The 21,056-nt window shown below is 45.8% G+C and overlaps 2 protein-coding genes across 3 annotated transcripts; one reads left to right on the top strand and one right to left on the bottom strand.

Annotated features, from left to right (window-relative positions):
- KIF4A (kinesin family member 4A) lies at positions 259-17,456 on the bottom strand. 2 transcript variants are annotated; one of them, XM_021406539.1, is made up of 29 exons: positions 17,067-17,456; positions 16,231-16,421; positions 15,880-15,972; positions 15,311-15,477; positions 14,992-15,086; positions 14,668-14,787; positions 14,362-14,537; positions 13,728-13,789; positions 13,083-13,218; positions 12,526-12,584; positions 12,246-12,351; positions 11,450-11,515; positions 10,968-11,153; positions 10,232-10,335; positions 9,760-9,904; positions 9,165-9,275; positions 8,339-8,422; positions 7,655-7,768; positions 7,266-7,421; positions 6,636-6,730; positions 6,086-6,215; positions 5,316-5,486; positions 4,816-4,923; positions 4,012-4,089; positions 3,824-3,925; positions 3,221-3,379; positions 2,564-2,683; positions 1,724-1,846; positions 259-1,119 (listed from the first exon to the last, which is right to left on the bottom strand). In XM_021406539.1, exons 1-29 carry the CDS (start codon positions 17,302-17,304, stop codon positions 934-936), a joined length of 3,681 nt encoding a protein of 1,226 aa, XP_021262214.1. In that variant the 5' UTR covers positions 17,305-17,456; the 3' UTR covers positions 259-933. The 2 variants fall into 2 exon arrangements, with proteins under 2 accessions (XP_021262214.1, XP_021262215.1); XM_021406540.1 differs by having other exon boundaries at positions 13,083-13,215.
- Positions 17,532-20,867, top strand: PDZD11 (PDZ domain containing 11). Its single transcript, XM_021406566.1, has 6 exons — positions 17,532-17,691; positions 17,777-17,860; positions 18,241-18,297; positions 18,620-18,718; positions 18,886-18,946; positions 19,764-20,867. Exons 1-6 carry the CDS (start codon positions 17,605-17,607, stop codon positions 19,796-19,798), a joined length of 423 nt encoding a protein of 140 aa, XP_021262241.1. The 5' UTR covers positions 17,532-17,604; the 3' UTR covers positions 19,799-20,867.

The raw sequence follows: 21,056 nt of genomic DNA, 5'->3' as shown, positions 1-21,056 counted from the left end.
CTTGTTACCACTACGGACAGGAGCCCTCTCTCCCTTCACCAGTTTTCTCAGATGTTCCCATTGGTCTAAAACAAACAAGCACAGGGAAAGGCAAGTGCTCTCACTTCTCTGCGTGCTGTAGGAAAGGAAGGCAGCGTTACAGGCTTGGGGCAGAACAAGACCTAGAGCTGACCTACTGGCCACGAGCACAGCAACTGCCAGAACCACTCAGACCAATTCCAACAAGAGATGCTACCAAGAACCACACAGGAACCACTGTAAAATTAAGACATTTTCAGATCTTTAGTTTTTCCTTTATTAAAGCTACAAAAACAAGTTAAAATCACTACACCATTCACCTATGGCTAGCAAGTTTCTAATTCAATTGAACAAGGATATGCCAGTACCCCAACAGCTACAGGAACACTGGCATTTCTCATCTGCCAGCTCCTTTAAGACCACAGACAGTGCCTCCTCCCGCTCAAGCACCAGTGGATCTCACATGGCAGCATGGAACAGTTCCTCAAGTAATACTGGAAGACAAGGCCTAGATTTCCAGTGCAAATGCAGAGTTCTTTCAAGATCACGGATAAATCCGTACCCAACGCGTTCACAGCTCAGCACGAGGAAGGCAGCTGCAACGAGCAACTTGGAGCAAGCACCTGCACTCACTCTGGAATTTTGGAAGAGGAAAGTTACTCACCATCGCCCTGGTAGAAGACATCTACTCAAGTCCCACACATCAAAATATTTACATAGAATTGGACACAATCTAGTTCTAGTAAGAATTAGTGTTTGACTCCCTTGCTGATGCCGGCAGCTGTCAGGACAGTCCACGGGACTACTCTGCAGCAAGAGTTTCCAACACTTCATTTTTTCCTTCTAAAAAAAAAAAGTCACCAGCATCCGTGGTGTAAACAAGTGCAGCACAACCTGGTTTCCAGCTGTGGCTCGTCAGTTAATCTCCTCCTTGATTGGGGTACAACCTGAGAAGAAGCTGGTATTGCTACTCAGCATTCTCTTCTTTTTCTTTACAAATGGGAGCTGGTTCTCTTGGGACTCCTCATCCCTCACCAGCAGGGAAGCAGCAGTGCTGGGCTTCTTGGTGAACACATCTTGGTCTGTGATATCTTTCAGGACCTATCAGGAAAGCAAAGAAGACAATTTGGAGTTGGTCACCGCCCTGATGAAGCCAACCTGCTTGCACTGGAGTTAGGGGGCAGCACCTAAAGAAGTTGCCTGGTCAGTGTGAGAAGTTGCTGAATTTATTTTCCAAGGTCAAAATTCTCAAGAACAGTGTGCAGAGAGCACACGTAAGTGAATAATTCAGTTTACCTGAGGCACAAGGCAGGGCATATACCAACTTAAAAACAGTTGTGTTTGGACACAGACAGGACTTTGTCCTCCTTCCTTGATTCCCAGCCTCTTACTACTGGAAAGGACAGGATGGCAACATGAGTCTGTATAGGTGAGTTCAGTATGCTGGCTCTGACTCCTTTCAGGGGCAGCTTGAGTGGCAGTTTTAATACAAAAACTTAAGAATTCAGCAGACTTAAGAATGAAATACAAGCTGGCTTGACAGCTGTAGTCTGTTCAGCTTTCTACCACACACCAACTTCTCGGTGCCCAACCCCTCTCCCCATCCTTCCTCATTTAGATTCATCACTAAATCCATGCACACTGGTGTTTTGGTGCTGTCTCATTTGTTTAGAGGAAAATAATAACAAAAAGCCTTAGCCAGTACCTTCATATTTGGAGGAATATACACAGGCTGGAAGAAGGTCTCTCCTGCAGTCACTTCAGCGAGGTCTTCCAGTTTGAAGGAACCTTCTGAGTCCTTTGTTTGGTCCTCACACATCGTGGCATCCTGAGGGGCAGGGCTCCTGTGAAGCATTTCTGCAATACCCAGCCCTCCCTTCCCCACCAACAGCTGAAGAAATCCTACAGGGCCCTAAGCCATCTTCTCTCCAGTTCCAAAGTAATTCACATTACAGAATGCTAGATGCCTCTATCAGGCAACTGGTTTAGCAAAACAGTAGATAATTAAGGAATTACTATGGAGGTCTCTGCTTCAGGTCTTTAAGAGCCAGGAGTAAGGCAGACATTTCTAGCAGGAGTTCTCACAAACATCAGTTGTTCACAAACCATCCTGATGCCGCAATTATTGCTAAAAGCCTTAATTATCCCTTCTACTCCTCTAAAAAAGGACTGAGTGAATACACACACACTTAGCAGGGTTAAGCTGTCGTGCAATCTGAAGTGCAAGATACAAGATTTATTTTCTGAGTGGGATTAAAGACGAAAAGACAAATTGTTTGCTCTCAGATTTGTGGCTGACAGTACTGGGGGAATATAAGTGGTTTTGGACACTGCCCAGATTTCTATATTGCAGTGTGAGAATTTCTATACAGCAGTGGAAGACTTTGAACTCTACCACGGATAAAACCATGAATTACAGTAACATTTACAAAGGCTTCAGAAAGGCTGACAAACCGTGCACGCAGGCTGGTACAGAAACTGCTCCTCCATCCATCCAACCTTGCTCCAACACGCTGCACAGTCTGAGTGCACTGGCAATACTCACCGGGAAGCCAGGGTCTCGATTTCTGCACTTTGCTGAGTCACAGCTGCAGCCCGCAGTGCAGCCCACCTTCTGCTTCCTGCAGCCACACTGCCTGTTTCCACATCGGCCCTTGCAGAAGCACTGAGTAAGGGAAGAGTTTTATGGAGTAAGGGCCTCAGCATTTTATAGGCTGCATCTAGATTGCTACAGATGTCAACACCTGAAGCAACCTGAAGGAGAGTAACCCCGAACTGCCACGAGCCTTTCGTTATTCCCTTGCTAGCCTGACATCTTGGGAAAAAATAATAAGGTCTTCTCTTCACCTTCAGTACAGAAGGTAAGAATCTTTGATTCTTCAGTACTTGACTTCAAGCAACCCCAGAGGAATCCAGTTTCAGCTGAACAAGCTAACACAGACACTAAGAGGAAAACCACTACCACAGTACCCAGGGCCCTCTATCTAAATGGAAGTGACACGGTTTAGCCATTTCATGGCATATTTGAGGAATATTTCTTTGCTAGCCTGGGAACATGCAGCAATAGCAGACTGCATAGCTCAGATGCCCAGCAGGGCAGACACTACAATCTCACAGCTTTGCTGTATACATACTAGATGTGCTCAGGGATGCAAGCAATTCCCTCATAGACAATAAAGCGACAAAAATGACGAGGTCTTACCCCTGTTACGCTCTTCTTTGTTCCTTTGGCTGCTTTTACTGGAACCCACTCTGCATCCTCCTCCTCTCCAGACTCTCCTGAGTCAGACAACAGCTCTTCCACATCCATTTCTGGCGTTGGTGCGCGTGGTTTTGCCACTGTTTGCCGTCGAGTCTTTGGCTGCACACAGAAATCACAAGGGTTGAGATCTCAGAACGTACAAGAGTGGTCTTACATTTCTGAAGGTTTTACAGTTAAGCCCCACTACCACATCCTCATTCCTCACAGACAGCCAAGAGGGCTCCAGGGTTAGAGACCAGCGATCACACTGGCGAGGATCAAAAGTTCAATCAGCTTAAACTGCTAGAGTCTGTAAAAACACGGTTGACAAATCATCAGAATTAACTGATTTGTGTCACAGTCTTGGCAAAACAGCTTCGTATCATTTATTCCACTCAGCACTAAGATTTGGATCTTTTGCAGGGCCAGGATTAAATTTGCTACGACAGATGCCACGCTCCAGGGTTCAAAGACTGGAAGCGCCACAGAGAAAACACCAGGATTACAAAGCAGCATACAGTTTTGGACAATGGAAGAAAGAAAATTGTTATGCAGCAGTTTTACTTTGGGTGGAATGTAATCGAAGGGAGAGTCTGGGGACTCAGGTGACACTTGTTGAATGCGACGGAGCTTCTGTCCACTGGCAACTTGGACAAGCAGCAGTTTCTGTTAAGAAGGACAAAAGTTAGCTTTGTAAAATATATTAACCCAACTGCCAAGATGCCATTACTGGTGTCTGTACAGATCTCTACCTGTTTAAGAATATCATTTTCCTGGAGAAGTTCTTGGTTCTTCTCACAGATCTCCCTCATTTTCTTCAGCTCTTCCTCCTGTTTGCAAGACAAGATGAAATCAATAGGCTTACACAGGGGTAACACACACAAATAGGAGTTTGGGAAAAAAAATTGTGCTTGCAACTTTCTTGCAATGTCAAAAGGGGTTTCCCATATACTCTACGACAGGATATCAGCTCTGCATTCTAAGTCAGGAAAATCATTAGTGCTGCTATCTTGTTTTATGCATAACATTATCAACATAACAGAAAGAAGTCAATTCTCTTAAGGTGACCATTGAGGATCTAAAGCTTCCTCTATTTCCAAGGCTTACTGGCAAATGAGGTGGACCTAGGACTAGTTCTACCTCAGTGCATCACCAGATGTGCCCATCTCAGGAAGCAACAAGACAAGGTGCAGCTTGTACTGTGCTTCTATGATCAAGCTAAAGCTGCTCTGCTGCAGATGTCACAGTGGAGCTGTGCTCAGCAAAGGATTTGTAATAGCACATCTATCCTAACAAAAGGTGTTCTGAGCATGCATGCTTGCATGAGCTGGTCAGACGCTGTTGGTCTTGGAGAACAGCTGCTATTCAAGCTCCAATAAGCCTGCCTCATTCCTCTTACATCCCTTCTTCCATTGAAGATAAGTGTAGTAGCATTAATCGTAGCTATAAATGCAAATATCCTCAACGAATCCCTCTGCATGTTCCTTGCTCTAAGGCAGCTATCCCCACTAACAGGCAGCCCTTGGGAAAGAAAAATAAACACACACAAACACCACCTGAAACTTGAGTCGCTCCTGCATCTGTTTCTCCTGCTCATTTAGGGAATCTTCCAGTCTTTTCTCTGCTGCTTCTTTTTGCTGAAATTGGCTGAGCAGGTACAGAACCTAAAGGCAAATTAATATAAAAGACAAACAGGTGTGAATTCCTAAAGTGACACTGGGCAGCTCAGCCATTGAAGGCCTACACGATTTCAGACAGATGCTCTCTGCTATTTCCAGTACTGTTCTGTCCTGATCTACTCTAAGTTATCACATGATTGGGTACAACATCCTCACTTAGAGCACTGAAAAGTTAGTATTGAATAACTTGCAAGAGATAGAACATGAATAGGGAGATTTCTTGGCATTTTGCTACCTGTCCTGCAAGAGTCTAACAAATTTTGATCACCTAGCAATAGATCAGCTTCAGCACGTCCCAGTCACCTTTATCTATAAGTAGATCTGGGAACCAGAGTTCCAAAGCACAGGGGCTCTCAAGACTTTAATTTGTGTTTTACCTTTTCCTGGTGCTGTTGTTCCTGCAGCAGAAGCTGATTTTGGAATTCAGCCTCCATTTCTGTTGCGTGGTTTCGCTCTTCAGTCAGCATCTTCTGTATGTCTGAACAGCTGGCCTTACTCTGCTGCAGGCTGCTCTCCAGCTTGCTTTCCTGGACTTTGGAGGAAACCAGCTGAAAGACAAATGCAGGGTGGTTGCTTGGTTCCACGTTTCAGAGTGTACTTGGGACAGAAGCAATGCAGTCTGAATGTGAAGCATTTCTGCTTTACAGCCAACCACTCTAAGAAGTAGACTAGCCCCTTCAGCAACAAAGGGAACAGAAGAGACATCCAGACTAGCACCTGAAAGTCAGTGTGGAAGTGAAGAACAGGTAACAGGAAATCTTATTAGCCAGTTTTAATCTTCTTCCCTGCAGAACTTTAAGGCTCAGTATTTAGGGGGAGAAGGAACCCTCAAAACAAATGCTCTCCTATATAACTTCCTTCATTCTCCTCCTTTAGTCTCCAAATTTCAGGAACTGCAATTTGTTTCTGTCATTCAGTTGATTTTTCCCTCATTTAGTGTTAGCCCAATTCTTACAGTCTTCTACTTCCAGTCTTGTTTAAGGTTCTACCATCCCAGCATTCACTGTACTGCTTCCAGCCTGGTCTCAGAGAACACTGCCCTTTATTCCCATCAGATTACTTATCTATTATTCACTTCCTTTCATTCCTGGCTAAGTAGATTTCATCACTAAAAATAAAAGCTCTAAAATAGGAAGACTCAATTTACCTCCCCAAGGAGATACTTCAAAGCACATTTAGCCTCTAGAATGGTTGCAATATTGTCCCAGCGTTGTTTCGCACGATCTCCATTGTCTGCATCTAGGAGTTTCTGCTGCAGGTCTGCTATTTGGGCACTCCTTTGGAAGAACACGTATTTGAGGTCACAAGGCAGGAGAGAACACAGGCTAAAAATCTTATCAGAATTTTAGACAAATTAGTTGAAGTTAATATTTTGTCTACATAGGAATGGAGACTACAGCTGCTACACACTACAGCAGGGACTCTGCTCTCCCCTCCACTTGAAAGAAGGTTGCCACAGTCAGAAATACTTGCAAACAGCTAGGAACAAGATCTCAGTGACTGAGCAGTATCCTCAAATACCCACATTTAAAAAAAAAAAATAAACCAGGAAAAACACAGGTTCTTTTTGTTCTATAATTTCAAAGACTGACAGTGAAAATATTTAAACGCTCTTCTGTTTCACAGAACAGTTGTAGAGATAAAGTAGAAGAAACTAGCCTTAGGCTGTGCAAATCAGCTTTATAATACTACCTTACCTGAGCTCCATCTCGGTTTCCAGGCTTTCTATCTGCTTTGATAAAGAAAGGTCCATCTCTGATGCCTGCAAATCCGTGATGGAGTAGGTTCGCCTCTAGAGAATTACAGCAAGACAGAAGTGAGCAATAGTTGTAGCAATGCACGCAAGGCTGAGCTTTCATTTATAGGCATTTCAGCAAAAAGTAGAGATATCATTGCAAAAGCCTCCAAGCGTTTCTTCAAAGCTTAAATCCCTCTACTCCTTTGCAACAGCAAAATCTTTGATAACGGCTGTGACCAGCTCCTGCCCGCCAGATTCACTGCGTTAAGTCGCAGGTTATTTAAGTACATGTTTCCTGACACACAAGAGGACAACGAAGGTCATGCTGGACCAGGCTCTGAGCAACCTGATCTAGCTGTAGATGTCTCCGTGCATGGCAGGGGAGTTGGACTAGATAACCTTTAAGGGTCCCTTCCAACTCAAAAGTTGAGTTGACATTAAGTAAGAACATTAAGCCTTTCTTCTAGAAAGGGAATCACCTCTATCTGCCTTCCTAGGGAAAGGCTCCAATAGGATTAAGAGCCAGCTATGGCACTTGCTTAATCAGCCATTGGTGTGGGACAGGCAATGTGGCATTTCCTTTTCTTACCCGGAGCTTTGAGGGTGGGTTTTCCCCAGAGTCTTTTTTCTCTTTAAGCTGAAGGAGCTCCTGTGCCAAGATCTTTCTGTCCTCCAGAAGGTCTGCAAGGTGCCGGCGAGCCTCCTCAGTGCTAACCAGTACCTCTACTTCATTTGCCAGCCAGCTCTGGAGAAAAAAAAACAGTACAGTGGTTGATGACAGTCTCAGCTTCAGGACTGGTTGTTCCTTCTCCAAAACACCTTCACCCAGCTAAACCTCTGCATGAAGTTACCTCCCGTGATAGGAATCAACAACTACGTGCTCGTCCCCCTCGCTCTCCAGTCAGCAACCCCAGCAGCACTTCGTCAGCCAGTAGAACTAAGTTTGCTGTGCTTGATGCACAAGCTGCTGTTACACACCTTCACTCGTGCAGCAACTCCTTCCATTCCCCGGTTCTGACTCTCCTTCCGTTTATCCGCAGCCTCCCGTTGCTTCTGCAGAGCATCCTTCAGGCGCTTGTTAGCAGCTGCAGCCTGCAGAAGAATTCACACAGAAGCGGAGCAGTAGTTACATCATCTAATGGCTGAAAGCATGAGCTATTCACAGTGCAAGCCAGACTCTGTGAGACAATGAGAAAGCAGGCAAATAAAACTGAAACAACTTCAGACTTGAGCACAGGCTATAGAGTCCCTGACATATTTTCCTCTGCTGAAATTCTTGCTTTGAAGGCAATTTGCTTCTAGGCCTGTAGGTAGAAGAAGACAACCAAGAAATGGTTTCACGATTCGTTTCTTTTTTCAGGCAACGTGAAGGAATTTTGATCTGCGATCTAGCACATCCATCAGAGCTCACTTTACACTTTCTAGCTTGGCTATCTGCAACAAATTCTCCACAGCAACCTGAGGCTCTGCGAGGGATAATTTATCCTTTAAGGACTGGATTTAATCAGGATCCCTCATGCCACAGGACAGAAGCACGGCATTTTTCCTACAGGCTGCCCCTCTTCCTCCCTGTTTACACACCTCCAAACTGCTTTTTGGACGTTACACTTTGCAGATTTTTAGGAACCAGTCAGTGGTTCCTAGCAGATACCAGTTCCTTACCTCTTCTGTTTTGCGCCGAAGAACACTGGCCTGCTTCTGAAAGTCTCGCTCCAGCTTCAGCAGCTCATACTGCCTTTTGCGATCCTGCAAAGAAACATGTCTGAGATGTAGGAAACTATGCATCACCTTAATGGCTATGGCCAGTTTCACACTTTTTGAAAGAGAACACATGCATTGCAGAACAACAATAAGTGCTTCACGACAATGATTTCACTGACCATTACAAGCTTAAGTCAAGCACTGTTGTTGAGAAAACTGGCAGTCAGGCTTAGGGTAGAAGGGCTCTACACTTGCCACCAAAAAGGTTTAGGAACATGAAGGTTGCAAGAAACTGCAAATCACAAGCTTAAAATGTAGCATCCCAAAGCACTGGGGGGTAAAGTTTTTGTATAAAGAACTCCTGTGTGACCAGAAATCAAGTGGTACATACGTTTGCTCTTTATTATACTTGAATAGTACACACCAGACGGATTTAACTGACTGCACTGTTCACCTGCTGACTTAATATTCCTTTGAAAGGTTGCACACTCCCATTCTGTGGCCAAACCCTACGACTTTAAATACTTAAAAATATTCTTGTCTTTTGCTTTAGAGCTGAATGATGATGACTCTGTTGATAGCTTTAAGTTCCCCAGACATAAGCAAGCGAGTCCTTTTACAGCTGGTAAAAGGTGGCAACCATATGAACTGTTTTGTTATCTTCAAAGCATTCCCCAGATGTTTCTCCAGATGCTCGAAAATTAAATAAAGCTTTACAGCAAAGGCATTAATGATTTGTTTCACTGTGAAGAGAGAGGTACAGTTTGGAAGCTTGCTGTTTGCTCACCCGTTCTTTCAGCTGGATCACTTCCTTGTCCTTCTGTTGTTTCCACTGTCTAAATTTCTCAGCATCCTCTTTCATCTGGCGCATCAGCTGTACCCTTTGGTTTTTCATTTCCTAGAAAATACAGAGGGATGGAAAAATTGTCCAGTATTTCAACTCCGGGTAGTTTCAACCTACATTTCCATGGTGTGGGTTGGTAGACATGGGTACCAGGAGTGGTGGTGGACAGAAAGTATTATAATATTGGAGAACATGCCTAAGGGTGCTTTCAAAGTGCTAAAGCCCAGGAATTCATTTTCAAGCCATAAAGGGCAAAAAAATGTATGCATGATGTAACATGGAAATCAAAGTGAAGCAGCTCGACTAAGGCAGCAAATTATCAGAATAGGCAGAAGACACTTCAGGCTTCTGTTCCTCCAGCTCACAGTAGTCACTTCCCTGTTGCACTGCACCTGCATTGGAGGTCATATAGCCAAAAGAATTTTGCCAAAAAAAATTGGCATTTTCTGTTTTATTAGACTGAGAATATGAGCATCTTCTGTCTGGAAGCCATTTTATCCAAACTGGGGCAAGCCTGAGAACCACTAGGGTTAGTTACCCTGATCTCCTGGTTCAGTTTGGAGACTGTGCGTTCTGTGGATTCTTTCAGCTTTAAGAGCTTTGCTTGCTCATTCAGCTTCTTCTTTAGCTCATTAATTTGCCCTTCCAACTCCTGAAGTCTTTTTCGACGCCGTTCGCTCAGCCTGTAAAGAAGCCACGCTTTAAAAACAGACCTCTGATTACTGTTCTTCTCAAACAAGTTTTCTCCAAAATATTCTGGCAAACAGATTCTTCCCCCCCGTCCAAAACCTTCAGAACATTCTCTGCCAAAGATGCCTGCAGTGTTTACAAGCACTCACTAGCATGTCACGCTACCACGGATGAGAGGTGCAGTACTCTTAATCCTGTGCTTATATCGAAATAAGAGCTTTGCCATGTAGGTAAAGTAAGGCTAAGACGATGAATTTTCTCAGTTGCACTAACACAAATCTCAGTGCTATAAGCCATGCAGCTTGTGTAGTCGCACTTACTTGGCTTGGTTGACATCCTTCTTTGCCATGTTCAGAGCAAGGATCAGCTCCTCCTTTTCTTTTTGCAAATTGCTGACTTCTAATTCCAGATCCTTGATGTTAGTCTAGAAAGGCAGAAGTAGTAAGCCTCCTAAATAACAGCCTGAAAACCCCCCTCCTAGAAACAGGGATTTTAAGAGCTTAAGGCTTTAAGACAGGATGCCTTGGGGAACCATGTTTCTTCCCAACAGGCCGCAGAACATTTCCTGAAACCAGTGCATCTGAAATTGTAGTCAGTACACAAAGCCACTGTAATATCAACTAGAAGTTATAAACGAACAGTTTCAGAGAAGGGAGATCCATTCACAGCTTGTGACAAGGAAAGCCAGACCAGCTAGCTGCACTAGGAAATTTAACAAGGAAGTACTGCATTTTGGCTTAGCATGGTCAAGAACATCTTGAGAAAAAAAACCCCAAAACTCTTTCACATTAAACAGCCAGTGGCTGATGATTTATTTCAGGGAAAAGATCATCTTCTGCTGGACTGCTTGTAGATAATTAGACATGGTTTCTTCCCATTCTCTGCTGACCCGTAGTCTACATCCTCCCATGCCCAAGAGGGTAGTGACCAAAACTTAAGGAAAGAGATCAACAAAAACATGCTCATAAAAGGGTAGATCTTCAACATACACTGAATACACTAATAGCGAAAACGAAACTTACATGCCCTTAAAGGAGCTATTTGTGGAAGAATTACCTGGTACTGGGACTGAATGGGCTCCAACTGACTGCCATTCTGTGTCATTTTCTTTGCAAGTGCCTCTTTCAGAGCCAGGGCTTTATTCAGTTCAACCAGCTCTTTAGACATCTGTGCTTGACGGAGGGCATGCTGCGTAGTGAAGTCATCTGAGGATCTCTTGGTAACCTGGCCTGTTTCTGCTTCCTGGAGAAGACACAGCAGTGAGTTGGAATGGCCAACCTAAAGCTCTCTGACAACATGATTCGTTTCTGCAGAACAAATTCATTTTTACATTAAGAAAAATAGATATTCAGGAATGAGAACACGCTATTGAACTTGATTTGAGCAAACAAGGATGCAGGAAAGCAGCATACAAGAAAGTGACACATTATTCACAGTTACCTGAATCAGAAAACTAGCAAAAAGACAAATAAAAGGAGCAGTAGAACAAAGGCATGCCCCTGGTAAGGTCTGCGCTGCAGACCAAGGACTCCACTCACATCTGTAGCTTCCTGTTCAGAGTTTGCCATCTCTGTAGCAGCTTCCATTGTGGCAGTGTTTTCACTCTATTTAAGACAAAGAGGGGGGAGGAAAAAAAAAAAAAAGTATAGAGGTGGAAAATTAAGATGAAGTTAACAGCAGCCTCTTGGTCTATAATGACAAAGTCAGTTACTCTCCTCCGTCCAGAAAGCTATCTCAGGGAAGAGGATGTCACTGCCTTCCTTCTTTTGTACAGTGAGCAGACTTCTCCCAAACTGCCTGACCAGGCATTGTGCCCAGTCCTTCCCAGACACTGGCAGCCAGCTCCTCACAACAGCAAGGAATGTAGGGCAGGGGGGAGGAGGGGAAACGTCTAGTAAGGTAGTATAGAGAAATTCTCCATTAGATAGATTTGGCAACTTCTATAAAACAATTTCAAGTTTCTGCAATTGGTTGCCCATTAAACTACCAAATTTCAAATTCAGCTTTCAGTTTTTTGGATTGCAAATCCACGCTGCTCTCCCAGTCATTAGATTCTTCAGCAGAGGCTCTCATTCCCCTCTGCCTCCCTCCCATTCTGCCAATATACGTAGACACTTGAGCACAAGCAGCCCTTCTGTTGCATTAAAAGCACAGCATGGTAGCTTGTTTGGAAGCAGACATCTAGAGTCATTTAATAGTTTTAATATCTGGGCTCCTTAAAGGGAGGTTTCTGCTGAGTAGAATCCACTGCAAAGCAAGCTGGCCAGGAGGGAACTGGGCTGCATGAGTAAAGCTGCCTGACACACACACTTCTCTCCTTGAATTCGGCCTTACCTGGAACTGAGCCAACACTTGCTGGAGATCACGGATCACCTCTACATTTTCTTTCAGTTCCTCATCTTCCACAGTCTCCACCAGCTTCTGGAGGTCAAGCTTGCATCTGCAAAGCAGACACAGGCTTGTGTCACACGTGCCAGCAGGTGACAAATTTCCCCATAGAATATACAAACGAGTACTGCATCAACAAATCGATGGCATTCTGTTTATCCCAACGAGGATATTTAATGCTGAAAGACATCTCCCCAGCACAAGTAGGGTGTGGAAACAGACTTACACGGCGTGTTGCTGAAGTTGCTCTAGTTTGGCATTCATCTTCTCATTTTCTTGTTCTGTCTAAGAGAAGCAGAATTACACTGAACTGTAGGAAGTGCAAGATGAAAGCAAGAAGCTAGAAGACAGCTGATCGATTTGTAGCAAAAGACACGTTGCCAGTATGAAGCAAATCAATACACTGAGATGTCTTCCACAATTACTTTGATTACTTTGTTTAGATCCAATACCTATTTTGGCAGGTACATACACAGCAATGAATTAATATAGAGAGGAAGGAAAGAATGAGAGTTCAAAAGTGTCTTTAAAACATTAAAGCAACAGAAGAGCTGAAAGAGTCTGGTTTCCTTCTTCTGTAGTCTCCAGATCTTTAGGCCTTGACAGACTCCAGAAGACTTTTGGTTCTGAGTACCCAACAGCTAAAGATCTGAGATAAATGTGTGCAGAACTCAAAATTAGAGACTGCTAACGTGTCATTAGTACAGGAGCTGTTATTGATTAATCTTCAGCTAAAGGGAAAGTCACACAACTTAAGGCTCTTCTGAGGAAGTTGAGCCTTACCAGAATGATCCTTTCCAACATCTGTGCCGTCTGACCAGCAGCTTCACTCAGCCCTCTGCTCAGCTTTTCATTCTCTTCCATTAGAGACTGGTTCTTCTCCATCAGGGACTGCAGATTCTCTGAAGGTGCCATGCTACTGAAATATCAAGGAATTGTTTTGCTTGTGAACATGACTTCACCAGAGGTTTTGTAATAGCATTGAAATTGCCTCAAAGTTTCCTAAAGAACTTACAGCACATATAGGTTGTAGCAGATGAATAGAAAGACTGGAGGAAGACTAATCTGAATTCAAAATCTCTGAGGAATAGTGTACTGAAAGCAGACATTTGCAAGAAAAGAAAACATCCTTTTAACATAGTAACGTTGCTTAACCAATGCTAAGTCTGTAAACTGCATTAACTTGGGTTTTAAGATATACTCAGGAGAAAACACCCACCCACCCAGTCCAAACTCCTCCTTTTGCTTTGTGCTTTTATGAGCAGTGGAGATGGAGGTTCCTAATTTTTAGTGGTGAAAGGGTGAGGAAGAATGAAAGGATGGATAGGTGTGAGAGAGACAAACAAGGGTACAGTGCCTAGTTTCTCTTTATCTCCTACAACTGATCTTGGCCATCAATTACATTGAGCATTAATCTATAAGACTTACTTGATAGACACTGGGAGAGTCCCTCCATGGGCCTGCAGCAATAACACCTGTAGCTGTTGTACCTAGAAAAACAAATAAACACTGCTTGCAAGCCTCTCTTACAGTAGCTAGATGGCTGGAGGAATATAACTAAGAGCCTTTGTCCTAATATGAGTCACGTGCTCCACAACTGTACTTCCACTGCTTCTTGAGGGAAGGGATCACGTCTCTACAGTATTTGAAGTAGTTTGCTTCCCTTGCCTATCAGGAGTGCTCAGGTCACAGCATGCTGAGTCACCTGCAGGCTGTCCTGAGCACGGTGTCAGATTCTATTGAACCAAAGGGAAGATCTCACACTTTGCTGAACAAATGCTGTTGCTCCATTACATGAGAGATTTTTCTTGTAGGCTAATGGGCAGGCAAGTGAAATGTAAATCACAGTTATCGTTCTTCTATCACATGGAACAGTTGCTGTAGAACTACAAGAAGCTTTCACATACTCTCCCTACAGCACTCACACAGCCATCTCAAGAGATGCAGAAATACATACTGAATATTGTCCCTATTTTATGTCCTATCTCTTCCCTTGCTACTTACTGAGCTGATTGCCAAAAGGAGAGATCTATTCTTGTCACATGAAGAAAGCAACCAATACCTGCTGCTTTAGATGATGCAGCTCGGCTGCCTGGGGATCAACGTTGACAATTGGTTTGTTTTTGATTTTTCTTGCTCTGTCAGCATAGCGCAGAGTATTTAGAGTTTCTTCTAGATTGGAATCTGCTGGGCTTACACAGGCAATCATGAGAGTGTGGCTGTTACCACCCAGAGAATCTGAGAAGGAAAACAGGACATTATCAATGCTCTGTGAGAAAGCAAGAATAATTAGTGTATTATTTATTTTGGTACTTTGTTATTCAAAATGCATCCATAGATTTTGTCATTGTCACTACCTGTTTCTTACCTTGGAGTAGCCTTGTTAACTTTGAGTCTCTGTAGGGGACAAACCCACCCTTTTTATTTTCTTCACCAAGAGCACTAATTACGTTCCCCAGGCAGAGGAGACCTCTGTTAATGTTGATACCTGTGCACAAACAGATGATGGTGAGTAGAGCCACCTCAGTAGCCACAAACCAGTCAGTTCCTGCACTTTTTACAAAGCATAGAAAGGTTTACTTAAAAAAGTGTATGCATTAACAATATTAAAGAACTGCTTGGCTTTCCCTGTCAAGGACTCAATTTACGAACTCGAATTTAAGAACCCAAGCTATGTCCTTTTCCTACAGACCTTCTTTCAGCCGGTCTCCTTCGGCCTTGGTCTTCTTTTGTCTCTCAGATCCAGCAAGATCAACCAGGTGTAGCTTGGAGTGAAAACTGCAGTTCCTATGGCAGAAACAGGCTATTTTACTTGCTCAAGTAAACAAAGCTGCTTTGTTGGAAGAAGCAGTCCAGTGGTTACTACAGGGCTCAGAAATATACCTGATAACAGAGACAGTTTAAATAAAAGAACTGCTTTAAAAGTAGACACTCAGATGAGCTACCAAGAGAAGGCCAAGATAATTAAATTTTTATTAAGTATGGCTCCTGGGAGCTGTGGGATGACTTACTTGTCATTTTTCTTTTTCTGATCAATACAAATGGTGAAGATGGCATGGGACCGTGAGGACTGGGAGTTCATTGCCGTGGAGGCCACTGTTCTGGAATTGTTCCCTTGCTCTAGACAGGATACAGTATCTCGTGCACAGGCAACGTTTCTTTCTGTTAACCCTACAATCTGCATCCAGAAAGAAAGCATCATTTATCTTCTCCTTCCTCTTTACCTCTAACTTTCTACATCACAAAAATCATCTTCAGTGTACATGTGCATTCACAAGGGTCACAGTCTCACTTGAAGACGGAGGTTTGGTATGGACCCCCCAGACAAAGTTTATATCAGTGATTTAAGTCCCATTACCTTTCATTCATCACATTTCTATAGGCAAGTATAATCCTATTGGTGTTACATTTTGAGTAAACACAAGGACTATCAGCAGTTCAAGTTTGAGAGGAAGGAGAAGCCGCAGTGATTTCACATGCACTGATACAAAGTAGTGCTCAAGCAGCCTGACAGTGGTTTCACTGAAGCATTTGTGTCCAGTGGTACTGCCCACAGTCTGTTTCTGACAGCACAACAGACCTTGATGCCTTCCTTAGGATCCTCCCGTATACTGATTTGAGAAGACCGTTCTCTTGATGAGCACAGTAGGTCTAGAATATCCTCATTGTAGATCTGAAAGCATCACAACAGCGGGGGAGAATTAGCAGCTTTTTGAGACAGCAACTCGCATAAAGAATGACGTACAACTACACTGAAATCAGGGCTAAATTTGCATGATGATGCACTCATCTTAGTTTTAGAGAAAGATGTCTAGCACTCAGATATCTTTCCTGACAAGACTTTACGTAGTTTAAAACTCAGCCTTGTTCAAAGCCACTTTATCCACAGTTCATACGTTTATAAGAGTTTGAAAATCAAAACCACGTTTACCTCCAAATAGGAGACTTTGAGGACAAATTCCCAGTCCTGCCTCTGCTCTTTCTCCTTAAACAGCAGCTTGATGACACGAGGGATGACCCCCATGCTGGGATCGTGCTCCTGACTGGCAGTGTAAGTACCTCCCATAGAGTACGTTTTTCCAGACCCCGTCTGTCCATAGGCCAGGACGGTGGCATTATACCCTGAGGGAACAAAGAACTCCCAGATCAGGTGGTCAAACAGAAACCAGAAGAAACTTTGACAAGAAAAGCAGCACCGCAGGAAAAGCATTCTTCCAAAAAAACCACGGCCACTCACCGTGGGTTTACACAACCTTTATGCACAGATCACGTTTAACAACGTTAAGAAACACGTTCAACGAAAAGCAGTGAAAAAAAATTAGTACTCCAGTTCTTTAAAAACAAACAAACAAAAAAACTCATTCTGTTGTTCTAGAGTCAGTCGCAGAAACGCAGCACGAGCTCTCTGTCGTCCCAGCTGCACTTCAGCATCAGCAACAGTTAAGGATGCTTATCAGCTTATGAATTCATAGGACAAGGGGGGGGGGGGGAAGGCTCTAAACAAAAATAGGGGTGATCTAAATTAGATGTTAAGGGGAAATTCCCAGAGGGCGGTGAGGGCCTGCCCTGCTGCCCAGGGCTCAGGGCTGGGTGGGCTTTAAGGCCCCTTCCAACCTCAGCCACTCTGTGATTCTACCATTCTATGAAACCAGGCAGGGTTTGGCCCTTCTCACCAATGATTTTTATCTTCTAAACCGAACCAGGCAGCGGCGAGCGGGGGCTAAGGGCACCTCCCCCCCCATCCCAGCCCCCACCCCAGCCCCAGACCTTTGAAGATGCCCCGAATGAGCGGAGCAACGGCGGTGTTGAAGACCTCCTCCTGCTCGACCGACGGCTCGAACACGTAGTCGTAGGTGAAGGCCTTGTCGCTCCCCACGATCACCTGCGGCTCCCCGGGCACGAAGCTCAGGCACATCTGGCAGCCCTCGCTCGTCTCCTTCGGCACCAGCGGGCGGCAGCGCAGCGCCACGCGCACCGGGATCCCCTTCTCCTCCTCCCGCACCATTTCAGGCCGCGCTAGGGACGGGCAGAGCGGGCAGAGAGACCCGGAAGGGGCCCGTTGAGGCTTTCAGCTGTCCCCGCTGCAGCCCGCGCACCCCTCAAGGCCGCCCCGCCGGACCCGCCCCGCGCCCCGCGCCCCGCCGCCCGTTGGATTGCAGATGGCGGCGCCCCAACCGTCCGCGTTCAAACCGGGGCCGCGCGGCGCTCCGCCAATCACGGGGCTCGACGTCATCACCGCGCGCGGCGCCGCGCGGGGGGGCGTGGCCAAGGGGGCCGAGAGGGCGCGGCGCGGCCGGGAGGCGGCATGGAGGGCCGGCTGCCCTACGATGATTTCCCGGTGGTCTTCCTGCCGCCCTACGAGAGCCCGCCCGCCTGGGTGCCGCCGCACGAGGTGAGAGGAGGCTCCAAGGGGGGGGTCCCGGCTCGGCGGGGCACGGTTCGGAGCAGCGCCTCAGGGCCGCCGGTTTGTTTTGCAGAGGGTTTACCACCCCGACTACAACAACGAGCTCACGCAGTTCCTGCCCCGCACCGTCGTCCTCAAGAAGCCGCCCGGGGCGCAGGTGAGCGCTGCGGGATCCAGCTCCGGCTCTGTCCGGGTCGCTCTTTAGCTCGGTGTGGCCTTTTTCCCCGTTGTATTCCCATCGTTTTTCCTAAATTGGCAAAGAGGCGGGCAAAGCTGCGAGGGCGTGATGAGCTCTGACTGAGTGCAAGAGAGCACGTAGAGGGCAGCCCTGAGTGGTCAGCAGGGTGCGGGGGGGTGGAGGGGGCCAGGGAGATTCCTGCCCTGCTGGGAGCGCTGTGCACGGAGAAGCTGTAGGGGATGGCAGTGTCTCGTGAGAGGAGCTGGTGGTGGGCAGGCACGAGGGAGCAACCCCGTGGGCACTGGGGGTGGGATTGCTGTAGAAGTGATGTTTCACTGCTGACCTGGTTTGTCTCGCAGCTGGGCTTCAACATCCGGGGAGGAAAGGCCTCGCAGCTGGGGATCTTCATCTCTAAGGTGTGTGTTCGTGCTCTCCTTCCCTCCCTGTTTTCTGTCTGTTCCCTTGGGTGTTGCTGAGCCAGCTGGGTGTGTGTGGTGGCTGTCATCTGCCTTTATATGCATCTCCAGACTCAGAGCTGTAATCTGCCACTTTCCAGGTAGTGCTCAGGCACCATTTGTTTACCCCTCCCTAGCCTGCAGGGAGTGCTGCAGTCCCTGCGCTCTCCATGGCCCCCACCCCATGTGAACACACTGCACAGGCACATTATGGAAGCTCTCGGACCCGTGGTACTGACCATACAGAGCGTCAGCACTGCTGCATCTGCTCTGCCCTTTGCAGGTGATCCCCGACTCAGATGCGCACAGAGCTGGGCTGCAGGAAGGGGACCAGGTGTTGTCTGTGAATGATGTGGATTTCCAGGACATTGAGCACAGCAAGGTGAGTACTCTTGCTCCCCAGCATGTGCTCTCCTCCCAAGCAGGAAGAGAAGTGGTGCATACACCATCTTCTTCACCAGCTCAGCTGGGGGCACTGTGTAACTGATGCACCACTGTTTTCTGTCCTCCAAAACAGTTTGGGCGTTGATCAACTCTTTCTGCTTTCAGGCTGTAGAGATCCTGAAGACAGCCCGTGAAATCACCATGCGTGTGCGTTACTTCCCTTACAGTAAGTGCTTGCTAGCTCCAAATCTGGTTAGTCACCCAGCAGCATTTCTCTTTGGGCAGCAGACTGCTCTGCATCTCTGCTGATCCACCTGAGCTTAGCAGTGATGAGTCTGAAATCATAGGTGTTCTCACACAAGCAGTCTTCAGCTCAGAAAACGCTGGTCTTTGATTTAGGGATCAGAAAAGCTACCAAGTCAAAACAGCAGGGATTAGCTTCATCTCTCCTGCATAGAATCTTGGAGAGCGAGGCTTAAGGAAACACTGCTAAAAGCTGAGGTGGTTTCTCATGGAGGTGTACAAGAACCTACTTATCCTTGAGTAACACAGGAACTAGTTCTGTTGCTAGTGGACCTATGCTGATGGTAGGTAGACACTGCCTGTGTTTTTTATCCATCCCTATAAGGATGTTAAAATATTGCCAAGAGGGAAAAAGAGTTTTTAGCTCTTGATTTCTGAACCCATAATGTTTAGAGATACAGGAAGAAAGGAGGAGGGAAAAATCAAATGAAGCCAAACAAGGATTCTTCATAAAATTGGAAACTGACCCTGAAGTGTAAGCGTAGAAAAATAAGGAGCAAGGGAAGAGAGGACTTTAAATCAAGTTTTTTGCTCTACCTGCACTAAAATAACTTGAAATAACTACCTGGGATGCAAATGTGCGATTTTAAAACCAGCTGCTATCTATGAAGGCAGCAAACACTGCATCTGTTACTGAAGTATAAGCAGAACTTGTTTTCTTGTAACATCTTGGCTAGTTTCTCCTCACCATCGGCAACTGCTCTCCTGCCCTTTCAGCCTTGCCTTCTTTTTCTGTCCAGATTACCAGAGACAGAAAGAAAGAACTGTTCACTAGTAGGCAGCTGTCTGCTGCGTCCTCTCTGGAGGATCTGTCCTGCAAGAAACTCTCCACTACCTTTCCTCAACATCTGAGATGACGTATTCAGTTTCAGTTGTCACTGGAGGCACAACTGCACAGGTATCAGCTCTGCTTCCTGCTTGAAGGAACACTGCAGTCTATTTAGCTGGAAGATGGATGGGGCTTCAGTCTGTTCTCCTGGAACTGAATGATGGAACAAGCTGGTGGTGCTGGCATGAAAGTGGGTACCAGGGGGCAGCTTGTCCAGCCAGACCTATGCTTCTGTTCTAATAGGATAAAACTTAAAAGGAGTGCACTGCTGGTTCTGGATCCAGCCCCTGTTGCTAGGATGTAAAGCCAGGAGTGCCTGAGTGCACTTTAGCAGAGCATGGCCTTAGTCCTCTAAGAGATGAACCTGTTCACTTCTCTGGTGATATGAAGTCCTTTCCTTCTCCACTATTCTACCTCTGCTCTACACTACTGGGTTTGCTTGGTACTCAAACAGGAGTAAAATCCAGTCAAACTCAATGCACAACTCTAGCTGCACTAGTCTGCAAGGCATGTGCATACCTTGTTGCTGCTTAACAACCCCTACAATACAGGACCAAGATGCTTGGAGCATGTTTCTAAACTCCAGTAGCACGTAGTCAGGTTTCCTCATGTGTGGTGCTTGCATTGTTGAAGTTTCACTTGCTGAACTTGCTTCCTTCACGTGGCGCAGTCCCATCCCTTTCAGGTGCTCCTAGCAGAGCTCCCTGCCACTTTGAGGTAAACTTCTCCCTTTTCCTCTGCCTTGGGTACGTTCTCTCCTCCTGGGACAATTCACCCTCCTGCTGTTGAAATGGTGATATGATGGCTGTTCTACTGAGAAGGGGGACAAAGCCTGCTGTGCCTTGTGCTGGGAGAGCACAGATGAAAACACTACAGTTTATCAGCAAAGCTGGGCCCAAATGTAGGATAGCATCATACTGTAAACGGTATTAGGACAGCCCTTGCTCTGGCTTTCTACGCGGTGTTTTCCACTGACTGTAATAACTGAAATAATAAAACTACTACAGCAACCAGCCTTCATCTTGTTCTCACTCAGGAGGTCTCTGAAGGGTTCGTTGCCACCCATCTGCACTCCCCTGAGGAAATGCGGGGCTCCAGTCACCCTTACAGCCTGCAGGAAGAATGCAGGGAACCCATACCAGGTGCAGCCCTATTATAAGTGTTTTTCCTCTGACTGTGATGGAAGTCAGCCTGTGATTACTTT

The sequence above is a fragment of the Numida meleagris genome, chromosome 8, assembly GCF_002078875.1.
Source record: "Numida meleagris isolate 19003 breed g44 Domestic line chromosome 8, NumMel1.0, whole genome shotgun sequence".
NCBI classification, from domain to species: domain Eukaryota; kingdom Metazoa; phylum Chordata; class Aves; order Galliformes; family Numididae; genus Numida; species Numida meleagris.
This window is presented reverse-complemented; position numbering and strand designations above follow the sequence as displayed.